The sequence below is a fragment of the Engraulis encrasicolus genome, chromosome 1 (assembly GCF_034702125.1).
Source record: "Engraulis encrasicolus isolate BLACKSEA-1 chromosome 1, IST_EnEncr_1.0, whole genome shotgun sequence".
NCBI lineage: Eukaryota > Metazoa > Chordata > Actinopteri > Clupeiformes > Engraulidae > Engraulis > Engraulis encrasicolus.
In genome coordinates, this window is record NC_085857.1 from 35,829,062 (window position 1) to 35,852,831 (window position 23,770).

Below are 23,770 nucleotides of genomic sequence, written 5' to 3' on the forward strand. Positions count from 1 at the left end.
TCCTGAGTTGTAACTTAAGCTGACAATTTCACAAACAATGGCATGGCAGGGTGTAAGAACCTTATGGGCTGAAGCTTTTTATTGCTCAAATAAACATTCAATGGGAGCTGGAGTGTACTCATTGTCTTTAAGATATTTGTCTTGCATTTGTCTTGCACATGGCCTCAGTGAGCTGGGATGTGCATACTCAGTTAAAGACTAGAAATGCTCTCAGAGAGTGCAGACCTCTGCCAAGGAAGCTGTTTGATAGAACATTTGACTAAGTTACACCCACACCTTTTTCAAGTCTTTCCCTGTTGTTTTTGAGGAGTTAAAAACTGGAATGTGAAAATTCGCCCTATCCCGCATTGGTGAAGAATCTTTAAAATAAAAATCCTGTATCCGGATCAACTTGTTCCTTTTGTCATTTCCGACAACAAAAATGTGAATATTATGTGTTTACCCAACCGTTTACACTGTATCTACAACTGACTGATCTTGCTGTAATTGCAGTGTTAGCAGATGGAGACTAATTATTGTGTTTGTAACACAAGTCTTCACGTATCAGTAATGTAACAAAAGAAAAAAGAGTTTTGCTACGTGGGAACAGCTCCTAAGTTAAATTACTAAAAATTAGAGATGCACCGGATCCTGATTTTTAGGATCCTGCCGGATACCGGATCCACTGCTTAAGATCCTGCCGGATCCGGAACCGGATACCGGATCCTACGAAAGGGTTGAAACACATAGCCTACTCACACACGTGGGCCCTTTTTATTACGTTGGCGCAAACTATTTTTAAGACTCATTGGCTTACTGCCACACTGCCTTCAATGGTCGCTTTCAAAGGGCTTTCACTCCATGCAGCGATTGGGGTTGTGAAAGACTGACTGAAAAGCCTAGGCTACGTAAAAAGTAGAGATGCCCCAGATCCTGATTTGTAGGTAACTGCCGGATACCGGATCCACTGCTTAAGATCCTGCCGGATCCGGATAGTCTGAAAAACCCTATTATCCTGTGTAGCGAAGGGGAGTAGAGTTGCCCAGCTGGGACTTGAACCCAGACCTTCTGGAGTAGTAAACTGGGGCTCTGACCGCTACACCAAAGAGCCAGGCTCGTTGGCATGTTAGTCAGAACACACCCACAACCCTAGTGATGGTCACTCCATCACACTACCTTCCCCTTCGGGAAGCGCACCCGTGCGCTTCACACACTCATGGTGTACCTCACGCAACTGCCCATCATGCTTCTCCCATCCAGTGTGCCCCGTCATCAATGCTTCACCCATCACTGGGGTACCTCACACCGGGGTCACCAATCCTGGGGGTCCCTCACATGGAATTACGGCTCACACACCATGGGTACGCTTCCGATGGCCTCACGGTAGCCATCCCACTTCTGACACCATTTGTAGCGAAGGGGAGTAGAGTTGCCCAGCTGGGACTTGAACCCAGACCTTCTGGAGTAGTAAACTGGGGCTCTGACCGCTACACCAAAGAGCCAGGCTCGTTGGCATGTTAGTCAGAACACACCCACAACCCTAGTGATGGTCACTCCATCACATCCTGCCGGATCCGGAACCGGATCTTGGATCCTGTACATCTCTACTAAAAATAAGTTAGTAAAAAAGTTAATTAGTTACTGGAGTTGGATGCACACCACTCGTTAAGTTTCAGATTGTCATCTGCAAATTTGACAATGATGTTCTCTATACCATGCTTGTTGACTATGCCAATTTTAAAAACCATGTGCGTGGTTATTCTCCTCAAGCTGTTGGTGATATTTCTTATAAAAGTCATATACATTTCAACCAAGAAACGACTGCAACCTAATGGAAATGGATAACGTTTTATTAGTAGTGTTATGTTGATTGTACACCGGCACCATTCAGTGACATAGGACTGAACATATTCATAGACAGAATCTTTTAACTTTACATACAAGGAAGAAAATGACAAAAAACGTAAACATTCAAAACAAATATATTGCTGATAAATCATCCATAATCAACTTCAAAAAGTCAAATAATTACCTTCTAATAATAAATTCATACAAGCCCCATCTAATGGCACGCAGCGGAACAAAGACAGAACTTTTGAACTTATATGTAATGGCAAGGGCTAACTTAAAATGCAAAACTAACAGCTCACAGGTTAGGAATCTAAACCATTAGCCGGTATTCATAACACAATTTAATAATCACTTAAATTGTACAACCAATTTATAAGCCTGCCATCCAATAACAGATGGGCGTACATAAATGTAAAAAAGTGAACTTGAAATGCAAAACTAATAGCCTGCAGACAAGGCAACTGCAACAGCAGTCAACATCAATAAAACAATATCACTTAGTAGTGTTTTTGCTTCTCATAAGCAAACATTTTAATTTCGTATTATCGACTTCAAATACAAGCCATGTACATTTTGAACTTGTATAACTGGCAAGGGCTTTTTTTTTTTTTTTTTAAATCAACAAAAATGCAAAACAAATATGTTGTGTTTTGAAACGTACACAAAGTAACCAACCTTCCCATGAAATGGATTTCCTAAAGCAAATATATATATAACAAATACAGTAAAATATGCCTAAACAGATAGAGAAGCACATAGTCCACTTAAAGAGCAAAAAAATCTAAAAACTTAGATTAGTTAACTTAGATACAGCACCTATGTGTGTAGATGAGCGTGTGTGTTGTTTTTTCCTTCCCAGATTATTATAGAGAAATGGGAAGGATGAGGAATAAAAAAAATAAATAAAAAAAAAACAGAATGTAGCATGTAAAACGAATGGTTTCTCAGTGGGATTGGGGGTATGCTTCTAGAGTGGGATGGGATTTTGTTTCACTCATTGAGGGGAATTGGCCGTGGGTAGGTGGGGATGGCTGCGGTTGTTGGCGTCACAGAACACCTTTTTTTGTTTAAATCTTAACACATCTTAATCAGAATCACTCTGAGTGGGGGATGGGGCGTCGGGGGACAGGGGCTGGTCACAGAACACCTTGTAATACTTGGGATGGGTGCTGAGACAGACCGCAAACTCACCCGTTTGGAGGCCCAGTTCGTACAAGCTCTTGAACAACTGCTCTTTTTTCCTCCTCCGTGGGGGGGCTCAGCATCTTTCTTCTAGTGTTGCTTGCATCTCCAGCACCACCATCATCTGCATACTCATCATCATCATCATTGTCTTCTACAGTCTCATAACCATCTTCATCATCGTTATCATCATGACCATATTCATCATCATCGCTGTCGCCATAGTCGCCTGAGAAGTCAATCTCGCTAAGGCGCTTGGGTTTGACCTCGTACCCTACGTTGCCAGGTATGAACCAGAGGGCGTTGGTGGCGGACTCCTTCTGCCTCATGAGTACGGAGTCCTGGGTCTTGAAGAGGAGCGCCTCCACGTGGGTGCAGGAGTCGCCCTGGCACGTGCAGTGGGAGGAAGAGACGCGTCCCGAGGGCTCCAGGATGATCCACGGTGTCATGGGTTGCTCGGGGCTCTTGGGGTAGATGAACTGGTGAACAGACAAAACGCAAAATAAAAAAACATTTAGAGAAGAGGTGAGATATAGAATTATAGAAAAGGGAGAGAAAGGGTAGGAGGATGACCGTGCGATCACACCGCCGGCGTTGAAAGCGTGGAAATATGCGGAAGAAATTGACTTGACTGAACGGGAGAGGAGGCGGCAGAAGCGTGAAAAGCGGCATACGCGTTTCTAGAGGCGAGGGCGTCAAAAGCGTCAAAAGCCGAGGGCGTCAAAAGTTGAACTTCACCTAAAAATATGTAATGAGCTCGGCGGCAGCAGGTGGCAGCCAATGGAATGTTCACATTTTTCTAAACACAAGCTTTGGTTGAGCTTCAGGTTGAATCGTTTGCCGCGTTCAACGCCCCTGACCTGTGCTTTCCAGGTAGAAGTCAGCAGCGTTGTATCTCTTTCAATGCCGGCGGTGTGATCGCGGCATGAGATTCTAGTATTATAGAGATATGCCAACGTAATAGGTTGCTATGGCACCTAACGTGACCAGGTTCCGGTCTGCCTAAAGGGGCGTGTCATAATACTCCTAGGCTCTGCCTAAAGGGGGATCCCCCCCCCCCCCCCTTGCGACAGTAGAACACGGAAACAATGGGCCAACGGAACCTCTCTCTTATCCACTCTCTCTGACGGCGTCAGGTGCTGGCCGGGGCTCTTGGGGTGAATGAACAGGTGAACAGCTAAAACAAGGGAAATACATTTAGATAAGGCAAGGAAAGGCAATTTTGTTTGCGTAACGCATTTCATACACAGATGCAGTTCGATGTGCTTCACAAAAATAAAAACATTGACATACATAAGATGGAAAACTAAGATAGAACAATGAAAGCGGGGAAAAAGGATGGTCCCTCTGGTTGAGGAGGGGTGAGGCGTGGCGTAGTGCGCTACCTGGACACAAGTAGGGGAACTGATCACCCCCAGCTGGGTCGCCCGGTGAGGGTGTATGACCCGAAACACCCAATGATCGCGGGAGAGTCACTGAAGATGTGTCTAGGTTGCACCACCAGGTGTATTGCAAGTCCATTTAAACAAGATGTTTTGGGAGGGATTTGCACATTTTATTACAACTACATCCTCAGTCACTCCGATAAAGGAGTCAATAGACGTACCACTAACCAAACGTTGTATAGACGGTAGAGGTTATGACAGAGAATCCTCCCGTTGTAGTCTATCATTTTATGGACATTTTTACATGTAGCCTATATTGGATAGTCGTGCATGTGTATAATATATTCAATTTCTTTGCTTTACTTTACTCAAAGTCAGGAGTGTGTTTATATCAGCTGTGTTTTAAAACGAGATGCAACCGCTTCTCCTGCAGTGCAGACGCTTGAGTAACTAGAAACAACACGAGCTCAGAATACAGACGGACAGCGCTCGTGCAGAAAGACGCTTTCTTTGCCCTGCATGCAAAGTTATGAGAGCCCTCGTCGTAAATGCATTTGGCGGACAAATTTACTTGCACTATGCGGTGCCAGTGCAGGGGGGTAAAAATAGGAGACAGATTGTAGTAGACAATATCATCTACGTTATACTTCCATATAGTCAGTTAATGTGCTTCACGTATGCATGCAACACAAACACAAATTGCATGTATATTTCCCAGACATGGCTACAGCAGCCTAGGCTACAGCGATACAGTTTGATGCGCAAAGTCTGGTGTAAAACCTGGAGTAAAATGGCGACCGCAGATATCGGAAACACGAGCCGACTGTCACTTTAGTTTGTGTCAATGACGTTGCTTCGCATTTCGAGGCCATAAGCGCAAGCTGAGGACGGTAGGAAACACAAAAATTGGGACACACAGACGTTGTAAAACAGGTCGTAAAAATGGATATGGTCACCCTAGCCTAGCTCATATTTTTTCCACTTTCCTTATATAAAACTTAGGCCTCTTTATATATCAGTAAATGTAGGCTAAGGCCGGCCGCATATTGGCTCCGACAGCACTGCGGCGCACTTTGCTTCCGACATAATTGGGACCCCCAAACCAAATTTCACATGAACATAGCATTGATAGTCAATGGGCGGTGCCGACAAAATAGAACTTGTCTCTAATTGCTATCCGACATAGCCGAATGTCCGCGGACATCGGCGCCGGTGTGCGGGGTTGTACTGACAACAATGGAATTGAACTTTGGAGCAGCAGTACTGAGCACTTTGTCGGAGCCGATGTGCGGAAGCCCTAATACTTGATTTGAACTGAAACAAATAGACAGGACTATTATATTGGGCCTATATTTATTATAGTCTGTGACTAATTTATAAAATGTCCCCTTTTTTCAAAATCATTGTCCAAATAGGCCTTAGGTGCACTCTGCTTTATTTGACTATTTTTTGTTTTCCCTTCCAGAAAAAAAAAAAGTTTACAATAGACTATTCCAAAAAAATAGTTGATTCTTCTTGATAATTGAAATTCTAATCGGGAGAAAAATAATCGTTAGGGACAGCCCTACTGCTTACCTTTGCAAGGACGACCGTGTTCTCACAATTTTCAGGCCGATAGATGTGCAGGTTCTTTACGTAGCCCTCACAGTACTGCTTGAAAGGCATCAGATCCTTGTACCTAGGCAATTACATGTAAATGACAACCATATCATGCAACGATAAAATATATAAAACATGTAATATGAAAAAGCACTTTAGAAATGCCATCAAGGCTTGTTTATAGAGGTAAATAAGTTGAACTAGTGTGTAATACATGAGTCTCTCCACACTCAATTTTAGCATTAGCAATCAATAAAAGCTAAAATTAGCTGTAATTATGGACAATGGACAATTATGGACAAAGGGCAAACATGGTAAAAGTGATGATTTCACAGTTCAGAAGTGTCACATCCATAACAGAATTATGTCTTATCCATGATGTTGACTCTGACCCCATCATGATTCTGCAATATTGACAAATAAGCTTTTCTTTATCTGCAACTTGGACCCCTGTATCAACCGAATATCCGAATTTTGATATTAGGATTACATGTTCACAGAGTATGATGCATAGTCACCAAGAAAAGTGGTATTTCTTTTGTCACATCCATGTCTTGTTAGATATTTTCATTTAACATCAGTGTACAATGGGATTGCTACCCACCGCCCCATCCCTTTCCCAAGGTGCCCTTAAAATATACAGCACTTAGTTGCAAATTTAGATAGGTTTCCCGTTTACAAACATTTGTGATGTGAGGAGGGGCAAGATGCTAAGCAGCCAACCATGTGAACTCATTTTTTGAGTGACAGCAGTTTCCAACATTTAGAGGTTGAAGAGTGCACAGCCAGGGCTGAGCAGCCAGGGATGGTTTACAAACGGGAAACCAATGTATTGTCAGAGAGGAAAAAAAAATACTAGGTCATTTGTTGCCATTTGAGCCCAGATGTCACATTCATGACCATGCCCCTGGAATTGCTCACCTCATGAAGTCTGTCCTGGTGACGTAGCCGACGCGCTTCACAAGGTACTCGTACAGGTGGTCGATGGTGGTCGGCGGCAGAGCCCTCAGTCGGTCTTTGCGCCACACCGATTCTGGCAGCTTGTCAACGTTGTTCATGGCGGCGAGTTTCTCCGCGTGCTGCTGATGATTGGCGACGACGCTTGCCTTCTTTCTGGCTATCTCCTCCGCCGGATCGGTGTTGGTGAAATCGTCGGTCATTCTCAGGGACTTGGAAGAGACTCCGGTTTCGGGGTTAACCTCCTCCACTACCGTGTACAAGCAGAGCTGCCTCGTTCTCTGCCCCCGGACTCTTACCATCATACCAGGTAGCTTGTTGATGTCGTCGGTGACTTCGTCATAATCTTCGGGATAGTAGTCGTAATCGATGTAATTCCCGTAATAACCATCTTCGTCATCATATTCATCTTCATCATCTTCATAATCCTCATCATCATCGTCCTCATCATCATCATCATCACCATTGCGTTGAGCTGCATGCGCTGATGTGCAACCAAACAACCTGAGGGGAGATAAAGATGGGATGGAGATAAACTTTATTGTCCCCAAAGTGGAAACTTGTCTTGAGCAAATAGAAGTCACTCACTTCATCAAAATATAGACAGAAACAGACAGGAGACATATCACTAAATGACAGCAATAAGCAGCAAGATCTTGATATTATGTTACATAACATATAGAGGAGAATTTGTCTACACATACAAGATGCCAAACAAACAAACAAAAATAAAAACACAGCATACAACATGGGGCCTATACTACAAAGCTGGTTCAGGATGAGTTAAGGTTACCGGTAAGTTAAGAGGAAATCATCTAATAGAAGAGCATGGAGTCCTCCTTTCCTTAAGAAAAGCTCTTGTATTAGATGATTTACCTCTTAACTTAACCTTAACTTATTCTGAACCAGTATGTAGTATAGGCCCCATGTCTGAAGTTTTGGACCGTAAATCATTAATACACCACTATGGTTACACATGGGCTCAAGCTACACAACTATGGGGCTGATTCTTGGCCGAACACCCCCTCCCCCACCTCTCGGCCATGTTTGCTTTATTGTGCATGATGTTTGAAGATTACACCGGGCGTCGTGACTCAGTTGGCTAATGCCTTGTGTACACCAAGCGCTACCTACACAACCCAGGTAGAAATTTCCCCATTAATTTGCTTTGTTCACTCTGGGCGTGACATTGACATGTTTGATTTAGTTAATCACATTGGCTCAGACATGACTGCCTGGGACATTCGGAGATATGAACGTTCCAATTGGTTTGCGCCGAACCACGTCATAGCTCATTACCATAAGATTAGCTTGACTTTATAATTCGCTTCGCTCCAGGGGAATTCGCTCTGGTAGCTTCATTCGCCTTCCCTCCATAGAGAAATAATGACTTCTGCCGCTCAGGTCACGAAGTTCGCGCTTGGTGTACACGGGGCATACACTGCCATTACACCAGGGATCTCTCTCTCTCTCTCTCTCTCTCTCTCTCTCTCTCTCTCTCCCTCAATAAATAAATAAACAACCTGGCCATTTCCACTGGTTCCTCGTCTTTGGTGCGCAGGGCCTCCTCCGTCTTGAGCAGGAGTGCCTCCACATGACCACAGGTCTGCTCGGCAGCGTCGGCCATGCATGTGCAGTGGGCGGTGCACACGGCTCCCGACGGGGCGAGTATTGCCCAGGGTGTGGCAGGAGGAGGCAGACTTCCACCGCTGTTGCTGCTTCCGCCACTGCTGCTACTGCCGCTGTTGTTGTGGCCATAGCTCTGTTGCTGTGGGTGGATGACCTGGGGGAGCATTCCAAGAACATGAGTTACATAAGTGATACACCTGGATACGTTAATGTACATCAGGGGTGGCCGGTCCCCGATAAAAAAATGTTATGCTGCTTCACATGAATTATGACATTTTCTAAAGGAATCTAAGAGAATACATTTGCAATGCAATTAACACATTCAATACCAGCCGTTTTTTGGAATTCAGCCGTAGACTCTCAGCCAATTTCATCATTTTATGTCATTTTTTGAACACCCACCAAATATTTTGTCTTCAACCCACAGACACATGTCAGGGCTTGTTCGAAAGCCCAAAGACTCAGCTGTCTCCGCAGGGATCTTGAGGGGTCATAGGGGTGAAGGAGGTCACTGAGGTAGTGGGGTGCCAGACCATGGAGGGACTTGAAGGTTAGGAGGAGGACTTTGTAGGTAATCCGTGACTTGATGGGGAGCCAGTGAAGCGGCTTGAGTATGGGGCATATCAAGGATATGTGTACCGATTTCCATGCTTTTACTACCAAGTGTCAAGAAGATTCACTAATATGGGAAGGCCATATTGGATTTGGCGGCCATCTTGAAAATACAGCATTTTTAGCAATGCCTCCAATGGTAATATTAATCAGCATATCAAAAAGGATATGTGTACCGATTTTCATGCTTTTACTACCAAATATCAGGTAGATTCATTAATATGGCTTGGCCATATTGGATTTGGCAGCCATCTTGAAAACGAAGCATTTTTCGCGACGCCTCCAACGCTAACATTAATCAGCATATCAAGAGTGATATGTGTACCGATTTTCATGCTTTTACTCAAAAGGCCCTTTTGAGTGTCCCATCCGCCGAACTAACTAGGCTACCGTGCTTCAACACTAGCCCACTAGTCTACTTCAAATTGCGACGCCATATTGTGCCGATTATCCAACGGGCATAAACATACCATGAAGGCGAGATAGCACATTACCTTCGCAAGGACGACAGTGTTCTCACAGTTTTCAGGCTTGTAAATGTGGATGTCTTTTACCCAGCCGTTACGGAACTGGCTCCAGCCATCCCTTGACTTGAAGCTGCTCCTCATCTCTTCTTTGGTGACACAGCGTAGTTTATACAGGAGATATTCGTAAAAGTCTCCATAGGAATATGGTGGTAGAGCGTCCAGGTCTTTACCCCATGCAGAATCTGGTAGCTCGTAAGGGTCGACGTTGTTGATGGCACTGAGTTTATCGGAATACTTCTGTGCCTGGTCGTTGACGCTGGGATTCATCGTCAAGCACTTTGAAGAGACCCCGGTATGGATAACCACCTGCTCAACTACCTTGTGAGCAGGGACATTTCTCCCCCCTCGTTTCTAACGGTAGGGACACATAGGAGGCGAAGCACGCGAAGCGAAGAGAGGCGCAATCCAACCGTCATCAGGTCGTCGCGGCGAATCAAATGGAATGGAACAGTTATGTTGTTGATTTGATTGGGCCGTGGCAGGCGAATTCGCTCCTCATTTGCATAACATTAAACTTTCTTTAATAATTTCGCTTCGCTTCGCTCCTGTTCGCTTGCTGACGCTTGTCATCGCTTGCCTTCGCCTATCTCATAGGAATGAATGGCAAAGTTCGCAAATTCGCGTGTATGTGTCCCTACCGTTAGCGCTTCCTGCCGCCCTTCCCGAATATCTGGTCGATGGCTTTCGCCTTCTTTTTGAGGCAAGCTTAGCTGAATCAGACATTTTAATCAGATATTATGGAATAATCTGTATTTATCTTATAGAGAGTTGCCTCAGACCTGTGTGCATGGTTTGCCGCCAATATTCACAATAGTCTGTCATCGCGTCGCCGCGTGCTCTCGTGCTAATGTCACATGGCGCATTCCCCAACGGTGGGAGATCGGATGTTTCCAGGGGCGTAGCCAGAAGAAAAATTCTTGGGGGGCCATCTTGGGCCAGTCTTTTAATTGGGGGGGCACACCCAATCGCCAAAAACGACGATGAACCAAGTACTTGGACCCTTCAATAGGACATGTAGGCCTAACACTTAAAAACACAAAAGCAATAGCCAGCAGCCACAGTTTGTCACCTGAGGTGAGGTGTTGACTTTTGACTTTGTGGCTTAGACTAGAGTCAGGCTTGAGTGACAATAGGCCGGTCAGTCTAGCTGTAAAAAGGCCAAAACGTTGGATGAATTGCAATAGTAATGGTTCCTACTTTTAAGTGACCCTTAAACCCCCTTGCATTATGTATGAAATATCTACAAAATGATATTCAGTGGAACATGTTTTTTTTCAAGGTCAAAGTTTGAGATTTCCCATTCATTTTTCCATCAGATGACATTATAGGAGATACTAAATGAATAGGATAAAATGTTTAAATTTGCATATTTAACCATCAACTTTCAGACAACTTGTAATACAAAAAAAAGACATTTGTCTTGGCTTGAATAAACTATTGTAAAAGTTTCTTATTATCTCATAGTTAAACATTTTACTCAATTCACCAAGTATCTCCTTTATTGTCTCCCTATGGAAAAATGAATGCGAAATCTCACGAAGAACAAAACAGGACGGAATTGTTTGACTGAAGACGCAGCGGTCACAACGCGTCAGCACCAAGGACAGCTACTGTCATTTGTTGTCAACAGAACCCAAATGAGAGTGCAACGAAACAGTTCAACATAATTTATCATATCCTCTGAGGCTCTGATATCAACACAAATTTGGGATTAATCAGACGGCAAAGTTTTCCAATAAAGCAGTCCCGACAATTCTGGAGTTAGAGGTTATTGTTTATGTTTCACAATGTCTAACAATTTGACTCCACGACCGGTGTTTACTAAAAATACAGCCAAGATAGCGAATTAATTCCTTGACATGTCGGCGTTGCTTTGGTCCTGTTTTAAGTGTCGACAGCTAATTCATGTCTGGATTTGTTTAGTTCGGTAAGTTTTTCAACAGCCATGCGGAACTTTGAAATGAAAATTCAAGTCAAGTCAAGTTTGGTTTGCTGGCTAACCAGCAGAATCTCAACACACTGGCTTTATCACACGATTTGCAGCAGTTGCAGTATTGTACTTCGCCTGTCGCTAAAAAGGGGAGTTAAACTGTATTTGGTAATGAAATATATATTTATATATATAGCCCACACCAGATTGAGTCGCATGAAAGTAGATAGAATAGCAGTCACTCACCAAATCCCCGGATACGTTTGAAGCACTTGAATATAGGTTTGAAGATAAAAATCCATTCCTCCTAATCCAATCTTTCATCGAGATGACTTCAAATACTCTGCCGGATAGCTTGTGCTTCAGTCCCAGCAAAAAGACTCTCTTCTATCGCCATCAACAGTCTTTCATCATAACAATTTCCCTGATTTTCTTCGCATTTTTGCAGTGGAATTCCATTTCCCTGTAGGCCTATGTCTACCAAAACAGTGAAATCCAAACATCCAGAGTTCCCGTCCTATCTATTTCCCCACCCCCTTCATCCGCCGTGAGTTGACTAAACGGCGCTTTAAGCGACACAATATCTTATTTGGCGATTCAATACACACAATGATATATTTTACTGGAGTTACTGCAACTCGCTGCATTTACAGCTAACTGTTGTTATCGATGTTGAACACACGTTTGAGCATGCACGTCATCGTCATGCGCCAGCCAATCTACCCAATGACGGTGCACGAATATTATGACGTTTTCGTAGCGCTGTCAAAGTCGACAGCTCGTGCTATATAGTAAAAATAACTGTAGGGGGAGCCACAGACCGAAAATAACCCAGAAAAAAACTGAATTGAGGATTGAAGATACCACCCGATTCATCCTCCTTCCATTTTGCTGTTGTCAGCCCCTTGTTCCATAACTTTAAGTATTAGTTTAAGTTCAGAAATAGATATGAATAATGTTTATTACTCCTTGGATAATATTATTGCTGAAATTAAACCAATTTGTAATAGCACCTACACTGACCCAGATTAAAAAGTGGACCATATCCAATTTAAACTAAAATTCAAATCATCATCACCACCATTATCATTATTATTATTATTATTATTATTATTATTATTATTATTATTATTATTATTATTATTATTATTATTATGAACACTGACCACCACAGAGAAGACACAAAACAAATGTCCAAATATATATTTGTATTTATTTTGAAATATATTTGTATTTCATGGCAGCGTGGTTTGTTACAACTGGTTACAATACATGTTTACATTGGAATCAAAACAAAACAAAAGACAGTGGCCCATAACAACTGGTTTGTTACAACTGGTTACAATACATGTTACATTGGAATCAAAACAAAACAAGAGACAGTGGCCCATAACAACAAAACATTTGCCAGAACCTCACTACTCAACATTACTATTACAGAAGTTGTATCCTACGGTTTTTATGATTGGCAGCAAATCTGTCGACAAACTCATCTAAGTTTAAAGATGCTGCCCTCCTGTGTTCAATGCTCAACACCCCAAGATCACTGAGCCTTCCCTCTCCCATGGTAGTTCTCAGGTGTGTCTTCACAAGCTTTAAACAAGAAAAGCTGCGTTCACATGCAGCTGTGCTGACGGGCAAGGCCAGTGCAATTTTGCAAAGCCTTGCAAAAACATCAAAAACCTCTTGGTAAGGTTCGATAAAAGCTGTCAGATCTACAATTGTATGCGGTGTCTGCATCCCTTGTTTCACCTTACGGTCTAAAAGTCTTTTAACCTGGTGGAGTTCATGCTCCAGATCAACAAGGTGGCATCCATACATTTTAGCAAATGCAAAAAGGGTATTTTTATCGCAGAAACTTGTACTATTAGGATTTAAAGCCTGTATTCCACGCATGATTTCGCAGTTTTGCCTGGAAAATCTGCTTCTTAGCTCACTGAGCATCCTATCCAAAACCAGATTAAAAATTGCTGTCCTGTAGTAGTCTTTGTCATTCCCCATGTCATGGCTTCCCACAGTAGATAAAACATGATAACCTTGTAGCTGTGCACTAAGCTTTCTTTTGCGCTTTGGAGCAGCATCTATACTGATGTCACATTGCTTTGCGAGTTCCAGCACAGTGTCCCACAAATCTCCAAACACCTGCTCTGTCTTATAAGACTGAAATGTATCGATTAGTGTCTCCACAAGGTCTACCGCTTTAGCTAAATCCAGAGAGGAGGACTGGAGCAGATTCGATAGCATTTTGGCATCTCCCAACAGTTTCTTAAATATAGCAAGAAATACAATGAACTGTAAATTTATCTGAGGCAAAAGGCCCCTGGCACCTATTGACCTTTCACCACTGTTTTCCTCAGCTAGATCCTCAAGTACCTTCACAACGGCTGGCAACCTGTCCCAGAGATTACGGCAGGCATTGTACCTGGAGGCCCACCGGGTGTCACTTAATGCTTGTAGCTCTCTTGGGGCATCTCCAGAGTACATCTCCTTTTGGACATTTAACCATTTTGAGTGCACAGCCGAGCCCGACATATAAGTATAAAGCTGCTGTAACAGGGAAAAAAAACAGTCAGCTTCTGGCAGCCCCTTCACAGTGTCAACTAGAACCAAATTGAGACAATGTGCAGAACAGTGAACGTAGAATGCCACATTGGCAACCTCTTTAATTCTTGCCTGCACACCACTCTTTTTCCCGCTCATTACAGCCGCCCCGTCGTACGCCTGTCCAACTAGATTGTTTTTGTAATCCAGCCCATACCGTTGCAAGAGGCGAATAATCTTCAGGCTGAGGCTCTCTGCATCTAAGGCCTCCGCTACCTCAAACTCCAAAAAGCTCTCATGGATTTCACCATTGTAGTAATAGCGGAGAACAAAAGACATCTGCTCCATTTTCTTTTTGTCTTTCGTTTCATCCACAAGTATGCTGAAAGCACCACTTTCCTTGACTTCTTTTATGATGGAAATGCGAACCATCTCGGCCAAACATGATAGAATTTCATTTTGAATGTCAGGGCTTGTGTACTTCGCATTCCTAGGACCATTCATTTTCTTCCCAACTTTTTCATCATGCCTTGCAATGATATCTAACGTTCCCAAAAAGTTCCCTTTCCTACTAAGATCCATTGACTCCCGGTGACCTCGCAAAGCAATGTTTTGAGTTGCACAATGCAAAACCACTTCAGCTAGGGTTTTAATGTACCCCCTGTTCTCTTCCACAATTTTGTTGTAATTTTGATTTAGTTGCTCCATAACAGATCCCTGATTTTTTTCCGCTAGTTGAAATTCCTTCCATGCTAACATTGCATCCTTGTGATGCTCAGATCTACTGTGTGCAGCAAACCCACCATCTGTATAAGTAGCCTTTTTCCAATTTCTGAACCCTAAGCCTGCAGTGAATGTAGACTCAACATGACCAGGCAAGCTGAAATGCCTACATGCATAACAAAAAGCAGAATCTTCACACACAGAGTACTCTAACCAAGGGTGAACAGCATACCATTCACCCTTGAAGCTCCTGTTCCTGTCGCCTTGTTGAGTCCTTGGGTATTGCGCCAGTTGAGGCTGTGCTGGCGCTTCACTGGTCGATTTGGATATGTCTGTAGAACACCAATGAGTTACATATTAGTAAAATAGAAATAGAATAGAACAGAACGCCTTTGACATTGACATTATACAAAGTATACTGACATTTCAGCTTCCCTACAAGATGCACAGTCTTTACAGATGAACACAGTCCAGTAAGTGTAAGTGAGTGTAGTAACAGCTTTGGAGATGGGATGTGCGAATAAACAAACATTCCATAAATTCTTAAGCCGAGTGTATTCAAGAGGTCGCATACAGGAGCTGGATGCTCTTCAGGAGAAACTTCAACTATTGAAAAGCCGGTCCGGTCCGGTCGAGACGAGCCACACATCCCTGCTTTTCACAATGATCGGGGAGATTTGATCTACGCGCTGCGCAATGTACGTTATTGGGTTATCGCGTAGATCAATTCTCCCCGGATCGTTGCGAAAAGCAGGGATGTGTACGGCTCGGCTCGGCACTTCCCAGGGCTTACGTGAAGGGAGGAGAAAGGAGTCATAAAACAGGCGATGGATGCAATTCAATAGAAACTGAATTGGGAAGTCGAAAAATAATCAGAAAAGCCGATTTAAAACCGTTTGGGATACAAATGTGTTGAGTCTATAAACGTTTGTGTCCCTTGTATTCGGCTTTCATGTTAGTTTTCGCAACTTTTCGGCTTTTCAATAGTAAGTTTCTCCTGAAGAGCATCCAGCGCCTGTATGCGACTGACTCCTTACTCTGTCTGGTACACGCTTAACACTAGCTAGTGCCTCTCACACAAACATTCTCCAACATGCTGAAATGAAATCAAATCGTCATCCTGTTCTTCACTTAGCCTACCTGAAGGGCATATTTTGGCAAGCCTGCCGGCTGTCTCATTCTGCACCCTGCTCTCGTCTTCTCTACCAGTTTCTGCCTCCTCGTTCTCCTCCTCATCCTGCACCGCCTGTGTCTGCTCTTCGCCTGCCGCCTTATGTTCTTCTGCTCGAACTTCAGTACGGAAAAATGGGTGGATTTTCTTCTTCGCAGTATCCATTCTGTCCAGTCAAATAAACGTGTATAATCATACGCTGGCCTTACTCTCTTTTGTTTATAAAATACCATGGTCCCTGTGTGTTATATTGAGGCTACATTATGTGGCGATTTGCTACTTGGATCATGCTAACTTGCTAGGCAGCAGAGGTCATTTGTGTTGGCAGCCTTGCAACCGGTGTTAGCAGGTGTTTAGCAGCCTTGCAACTACAGGCATGGGACATTCATTTTACATAGCATTTACGGTGAAAAACACCCACATGACTTTAATCCTGTCTAGTATCACACAGTCAGCATACTCACCTGTAGGATTTGACTACTGAAGAAACATAAATAAGCGAGGTCTGTTCTTCAACTTTGAAAGGCGATCCAGACTTCGACTCCTGAGAACAATGCCAGGCGGGAATCACAGGTTGCTGCTTTGATTCGTTGCTCCCTCGGATTGTATCTCTTTGCGCTCGTGGTGCGCTGTCACGCTGTTTGTGCACCTCCTTCCCTTGTGTTGCAATTTGCATATACTTTTATCAGAACTATTGCATTAATGATAAATTAATAAACGGTTAATTTAAAGATATGACACCTAAAATGTATTTATTTAATGAAGTGTTTATTTTATTTATTTATTTTTATATACCAGTGTGCTTTCCTCAGCGTAGTGTCAAAGGGGTGTGTCCGTAGGGGGGGCCAATGTGGTGGCCAGCGTCTGACCAATGGGGGCCGCGGCCACCCTTGGCCACCACGTGGCCACGCCCCTGGATGTTTCTAACCTCCTATTTGCAGAAATGCATTGGAACGCTGAGTGATGAATTGTTCTAGCCGTAACGGCTTTGGCTGAATCAACTGTCCGATGCAGTTTTTTTTTTAAAATTATTATTATTACTTAATTCCCCTGCCTGTCCTAGACTATTTACAAGGGCAAAAATACACACATTGGAACTGGTCACAGACATGCTTGCAGTTAGTAGGCCCTATATATTACCACAAGAGGGAGACTTTACAAGGCCATCTACAGAGCGGAACACCCCCACCACAGAATTAGGTCGAAGTCGTTTCTTTTCCACAATTCATCCTGTACTGTTTTAGCTATTTGTTTCCAATTCATGGTGCTCTTTCACATATGTTAGTACCCTTTTCACGAATACTTACCACCATCAAATTCTATGTAGGCCTATTCATTATGACTGGAAAAAGTAGGCCTACGTATAGTGTGTGTGAAAAGGTGAATGGAAAATGACCCAGGCTGGATTCAAACCTGTGCCCCCATTCTACATTTATCATAGCCTATTTGTAGGCTAGCCTGAATGTTACACGAATGTCCAATAGGTCTATTTAAAAAAAACAAAAAACAAACAAACAAAAAACCATAGGTCGACAAATAGGCACAAGGCCAGAGGTGGAGAGGACGCGAGTTTGGGGAAATGATGGAACCAGTGCCACACACACCTCAACGGTAACACTGAGTCTGGGTTTAGCTGTTTCCACCTTGCGTCCCAACAACCAAGAGGAAAGGCATAGGCGGAGGGATGATGATGATGATGATGAGAGACTTTATTACCAAGAGCCGAAACGCGTCTGCTTGTGGACATGGTGGTAATTTATAAATTAAATCATGAGACAGCTTATGAGTGTGGATTTTTCTTCTTTAAGTTGATACCTTTAAGGCGATTGCGCACTGTTGGAAATTTCGGGCCCTTTTGCCCTTCCCTGCGTGTTCTTTATTCAAGGTAAAAAAAAAAAAAAGGCAAACAACTCCGTATTCAAGTAGGCCTATAATAAAAATCCAATGACTTAATTCCGAAAAGGTATAAGTACAAAAAGTAGTAATTTGTCAAAGTTTAGACAATGAGTAGCAGGGCCGGTTATAAGCATAGGCCGGCTAGACGGTCGCCTAGAGCGCCATGTGAAGAAGGGGCGCCGAAATGGCGCTCTCCGATGCATAATTTTGCGATATGTTTTTTTTTTTATGAAGTCGCAATCAACAAAGCGTGGCGAAAGCGCTCCTCACGGCAAAGCGCCCCTCAGCCAATAGTAATATCGCTTCCAACTGCCTCAGGGAATTCTGTGAACCAATAAACAGACAGTTCTGAGAAAGGGGGCGGGACGAGTGACAGCTTGCGATCTATTTTGAAATTGGAGACTCACTCGAGAGACAGAGAGGGCAAGCGCAAACAGCAGTGCTCTGCTGGATGGAGAATTGTTATGTTCTCATTAAACCACTCATTGCATGATGCAGGAGTTGACAGTGCGGTAAAGTTAGTTTGATATTGGACATTCATTTGACATTCAAAATAAAAACGTGATGGATCTGAAAAATAAGTCTTGTGGTACATGAGGGACTTCTGTCCCTATGTTAAAAATATGGTTTGATGACTCAAGGTCAAAAGGTCAAGGAGCCTAATTAGTTTATATCAACATATTAAGTATTTTTATTATTTGTAGAATTACTTGAGTGCTAAATCTAAAAAACAAGTCTTGTGGTAAATGAGGTATATTTATCTCTGTTTTATAAAACTGGTGTGGTGATCAGAGGTCAAAAGGTCAAGGAGCCTAATTCATTTACAACACATTTTTTATGATTTTATTTTTTTCCGGATTGACAGAATGAAGAATGACAAAACAAACTCTTGTGGCATATGAGGGACACATGCCTCTGTGTTACAAAACTGGTTAACCGACTCAAGGTCAAAAGGTCGCGGAGCCTAATTCAATTATATCACTCATTTTTGTAAATATTATTATTAAAATACCCACCAAAGTGGTTCATCTGTAAAACAAGTCTTGTGGCAAATGATGGACATTTATGTCTGTGTGATAGACCTGGTGTGGTGAGCCAAGGTCAAAAGGTCAAGGAGCCTAATTCATTTATACCACCATTTTAATTATTTGTTATTATTTATAAAATTACTTGAGTGCTAAATCTAAAAAACAAGTCTTGTGGTAAATGAGGTATATTTATCTCTGTTTTATAAAACTGGTGTGGTGATCAGAGGTCAAAAGGTCAAGGAGCCTAATTCATTTGAAACACATTTTTTATGATTTTATTTTTTTCTGAATTGGCAGAATGAAGAATGACAAAATTAACTCTTGTGGCATATGAGGCACATATGCCTCTGTGTTACAAAACTGGTTAACCGACTCAAGGTCAAAAGGTTGCGGAGCCTAATTCATTTATATCACTCATTTTTGTATTATTATTATTAAAATACCAACCAATGTGATGAATCTGTAAAACAAGTCTTGTGGCAAATGAGGGACATTTATGTCTGTGTGATAGACCTGGTGTGGTGAGCCAAGGTCAAAAGGTCAATGAGCTTAATTAGTTTATATCAAAATTTTAAATATTTTTATTATTTATAGAATTATTTGAGTGCTAAATCTAAAAAACAAGTCTTGTGGTAAATGAGGTATATTTATCTCTGTTTTATAAAACTGGTGTGGTGATCAGAGGTCAAAAGGTCAAGGAGCCTAATTCATTTACAGCACATTTTTTATGATTTTATTTTTTTCTGAATTGACAAAATGAAGAATGACAAAATGAACTCTTGTGGCATATGAGGCACACATGCCTCTGTGTTACAACACTGGTTAACCGACTCAAGGTCAAAAGGTCGCGGAGCCTAATTCATTTATATCACTCATTTTTGTAATATTATTATTAAAATACCAACCAATGTGATGAATCTGTAAAACAAGTCTTGTGGCAAATGAGGGACATTTATGTCTGTGTGATAGACCTGGTGTGGTGAGCCAAGGTCAAAAGGTCAATGAGCTTAATTAGTTTATATCAAAATTTTAAATATTTTTATTATTTATAGAATTATTTGAGTGCTAAATCTAAAAAACAAGTCTTGTGGTAAATGAGGTATATTTATCTCTGTTTTATAAAACTGGTGTGGTGATCAGAGGTCAAAAGGTCAAGGAGCCTAATTCATTTACAACACATTTTTTATGATTTTATTTTTTTCCGGATTGACAGAATGAAGAATGACAAATCAAACTCTTGTGGCATATGAGGGACACATGCCTCTGTGTTACAAAACTGGTTAACCGACTCAAGGTCAAAAGGTCGCGGAGCCTAATTCAATTATATCACTCATTTTTGTAAATATTATTATTAAAATACCCACCAAAGTGGTTCATCTGTAAAACAAGTCTTGTGGCAAATGATGGACATTTATGTCTGTGTGATAGACCTGGTGTGGTGAGCCAAGGTCAAAAGGTCAAGGAGCCTAATTCATTTATACCACCATTTTAAATATTTTTTATTATTTATAGAATTACTTGAGTGCTAAATCTAAAAAACAAGTCTTGTGGTAAATGAGGTATATTTATCTCTGTTTTATAAAACTGGTGTGGTGAGCCAAGATCAAAAGGTCAAGGAGCCTAATTCATTTATACCACCATTTTAATTATTTTTATTATTTATAGAATTATTTGAGTGCTAAATCTAAAAAACAAGTCTTGTGGTAAATGAGGTATATTTATCTCTGTTTTATAAAACTGTTTTGGTGATCCAAGGTCAAAAATTCAAGCGGCCTAATTCATTTACAACACAATTTTTTTTATTTCATTTTTTCCCAAATGGACAGAATGACAAAATTAACTCTTGTGGCATATTAGGGACATGTGCTTCTGTGTCACAAAAATGGTTAAGAAACTCAAGGTCAAAAGGTCAAGTAGAATAATGCATTTTCATCACTTTTTTTATAAAGTGATAGATCTGTAAATGAAGAATGAAAAATGAATGAAGAATGAAAAATCCTAAAATGGTGGTATAAATGAATTAGGCTCCTTGACCTTTTGACCTTGGCTCACCACACCAGGTCTATCACACAGACATAAATGTCCATCATTTGCCACAAGACTTGTTTTACAGATGAATCACTTTGGTGGGTATTTTAATAATAATATTACAAAAATGAGTGATATAAATGAATTAGGCTCCGCGACCTTTTGACCTTGAGTCGGTTAACCAGTTTTGTAACACAGAGGCATGTGTGCCTCATATGCCACAAGAGTTCCTTTTGTCATTCTTCATTCTGTCAATTCAGAAAAAAATAAAATCATTAAAAATGTGTTGCAAATGAATTAGGCTCCTTGACCTTTTGACCTCGGATCACCACACCAGTTTTATAAAACAGAGATAAATATACCTCATTTACCACAAGACTTGTTTTTTAGATTTAGCACTCAAGTAATTCTATAAATAATACAAATAATTAAAATGGTGGTATAAACGAATTAGGCTCCTTGACCTTTTGACCTTGGCTCACCACACCAGGTCTATCACACAGACATAAATGTCCCTCATTTGCCACAAGACTTGTTTTACAGATTCATCACTTTGGTGGGTATTGTAATAATAATATTACAAAAATGAGTGATATAAATGAATTAGGCTCCGCGACCTTTTGACCTTGAGTCGGTTAACCAGTGTTGTAACACAGAGGCATGTGTGCCTCATATGCCACAAGAGTTCATTTTGTCATTCTTCATTTTGTCAATTCAGAAAAAAATAAAATCATAAAAAATGTGCTGTAAATGAATTAGGCTCCTTGACCTTTTGACCTCTGATCACCACACCAGTTTTATAAAACAGAGATAAATATACCTCATTTACCACAAGACTTGTTTTTTAGATTTAGCACTCAAATAATTCTATAAATAATAAAAATAATTAAAATGGTGGTATAAATGAATTAGGCTCCTTGACCTTTTGACCTTGGCTCACCACACCAGGTCTATCACACAGACATAAATGTCCATCATTTGCCACAAGACTTGTTTTACAGATTCATCACTTTGGTGGGTATTTTAATAATAATATTACAAAAATGAGTGATATAAATGAATTAGGCTCCGCGACCTTTTGACCTTGAGTCGGTTAACCAGTTTTGTAACACAGAGGCATGTGTGCCTCATATGCCACAAGAGTTCCTTTTGTCATTCTTCATTCTGTCAATTCAGAAAAAAATAAAATCATAAAAAATGTGTTGTAAATGAATTAGGCTCCTTGACCTTTTGACCTCTGATCACCACACCAGTTTTATAAAACAGAGATAAATATACCTCATTTACCACAAGACTTGTTTTTTAGATTTAGCACTCAAGTAATTCTATAAATAATAAAAAATATTTAAAATGGTGGTATAAATGAATTAGGCTCCTTGTTGACCTTGGCTCACCACACCAGGTCTATCACACAGACATAAATGTCCATCATTTGCCACAAGACTTGTTTTACAGATTCATCACTTTGGTGGGTATTGTAATAATAATATTACAAAAATGAGTGATATAAATGAATTAGGCTCCGCGACCTTTTGACCTTGAGTCGGTTAACCAGTGTTGTAACACAGAGGCATGTGTGCCTCATATGCCACAAGAGTTCATTTTGTCATTCTTCATTTTGTCAATTCAGAAAAAAATAAAATCATAAAAAATGTGCTGTAAATGAATTAGGCTCCTTGACCTTTTGACCTCTGATCACCACACCAGTTTTATAAAACAGAGATAAATATACCTCATTTACCACAAGACTTGTTTTTTAGATTTAGCACTCAAATAATTCTATAAATAATAAAAATAATTAAAATGGTGGTATAAATGAATTAGGCTCCTTGACCTTTTGACCTTGGCTCACCACACCAGGTCTATCACACAGACATAAATGTCCATCATTTGCCACAAGACTTGTTTTACAGATGAATCACTTTGGTGGGTATTTTAATAATAATATTACAAAAATGAGTGATATAAATGAATTAGGCTCCGCGACCTTTTGACCTTGAGTCGGTTAACCAGTTTTGTAACACAGAGGCATGTGTGCCTCATATGCCACAAGAGTTCCTTTTGTCATTCTTCATTCTGTCAATTCAGAAAAAAATAAAATCATAAAAAATGTGTTGTAAATGAATTAGGCTCCTTGACCTTTTGACCTCTGATCACCACACCAGTTTTATAAAACAGAGATAAATATACCTCATTTACCACAAGACTTGTTTTTTAGATTTAGCACTCAAGTAATTCTATAAATAATAAAAAATATTTAAAATGGTGGTATAAATGAATTAGGCTCCTTGACCTTTTGACCTTGGCTCACCACACCAGGTCTATCACACAGACATAAATGTCCATCATTTGCCACAAGACTTGTTTTACAGATGAATCACTTTGGTGGGTATTTTAATAATAATATTACAAAAATGAGTGATATAAATGAATTAGGCTCCGCGACCTTTTGACCTTGAGTCGGTTAACCAGTTTTGTAACACAGAGGCATGTGTGCCTCATATGCCACAAGAGTTCCTTTTGTCATTCTTCATTCTGTCAATTCAGAAAAAAATAAAATCATAAAAAATGTGTTGTAAATGAATTAGGCTCCTTGACCTTTTGACCTCTGATCACCACACCAGTTTTATAAAACAGAGATAAATATACCTCATTTACCACAAGACTTGTTTTTTAGATTTAGCACTCAAGTAATTCTATAAATAATAAAAAATATTTAAAATGGTGGTATA

General features: G+C 41.0%; 2 protein-coding genes across 3 annotated transcripts; both read right to left on the bottom strand.

Annotated features, from left to right (window-relative positions):
- Positions 1-2,744: 2,744 nt before the first annotated feature.
- On the bottom strand, positions 2,745-10,087 carry LOC134457169 (uncharacterized). Its single transcript, XM_063209021.1, has 5 exons — positions 9,689-10,087; positions 8,477-8,736; positions 6,918-7,457; positions 5,973-6,075; positions 2,745-3,491 (listed from the first exon to the last, which is right to left on the bottom strand). The coding sequence occupies exons 1-5, from the start codon at positions 9,986-9,988 to the stop codon at positions 3,018-3,020; spliced, it is 1,677 nt and encodes a 558-aa protein (XP_063065091.1). The 5' UTR covers positions 9,989-10,087; the 3' UTR covers positions 2,745-3,017.
- A 2,757-nt stretch (positions 10,088-12,844) lies between these two features.
- Positions 12,845-17,001, bottom strand: LOC134464540 (zinc finger MYM-type protein 1-like). Of its 2 annotated transcripts, XM_063217994.1 has the most exons (3): positions 16,551-17,001; positions 16,056-16,252; positions 12,845-15,247 (listed from the first exon to the last, which is right to left on the bottom strand). In XM_063217994.1, the coding sequence occupies exons 1-3, from the start codon at positions 16,760-16,762 to the stop codon at positions 13,086-13,088; spliced, it is 2,571 nt and encodes an 856-aa protein (XP_063074064.1). In that variant the 5' UTR covers positions 16,763-17,001; the 3' UTR covers positions 12,845-13,085. The 2 variants fall into 2 exon arrangements, with proteins under 2 accessions (XP_063074064.1, XP_063074109.1); XM_063218039.1 differs by having other exon boundaries at positions 15,146-16,252.
- Positions 17,002-23,770: the final 6,769 nt, after the last annotated feature.

Coding starts and splice junctions, on each gene's coding strand:
- LOC134457169 (XM_063209021.1), bottom strand. CDS start 9,988: ATGAATCCCAGCGTCAACGACCAGGCACAGAAGTATTCCGATAAACTC. Junction 7,458..8,476: donor GAACCAGTGGAAATGGCCAG/GTTGTTTATTTA, acceptor ATCTCCCCTCAG/GTTGTTTGGTTGCACATCAG. Junction 3,492..5,972: donor ACACGGTCGTCCTTGCAAAG/GTAAGCAGTAGG, acceptor TCTGTTCACCAG/TTCATCTACCCCAAGAGCCC.
- LOC134464540 (XM_063217994.1), bottom strand. CDS start 16,762: ATGCAAATTGCAACACAAGGGAAGGAGGTGCACAAACAGCGTGACAGC. Junction 16,253..16,550: donor TCAGTAGTCAAATCCTACAG/GTGAGTATGCTG, acceptor TTGACTGGACAG/AATGGATACTGCGAAGAAGA. Junction 15,248..16,055: donor TGCCAAAATATGCCCTTCAG/GTAGGCTAAGTG, acceptor GGTGTTCTACAG/ACATATCCAAATCGACCAGT.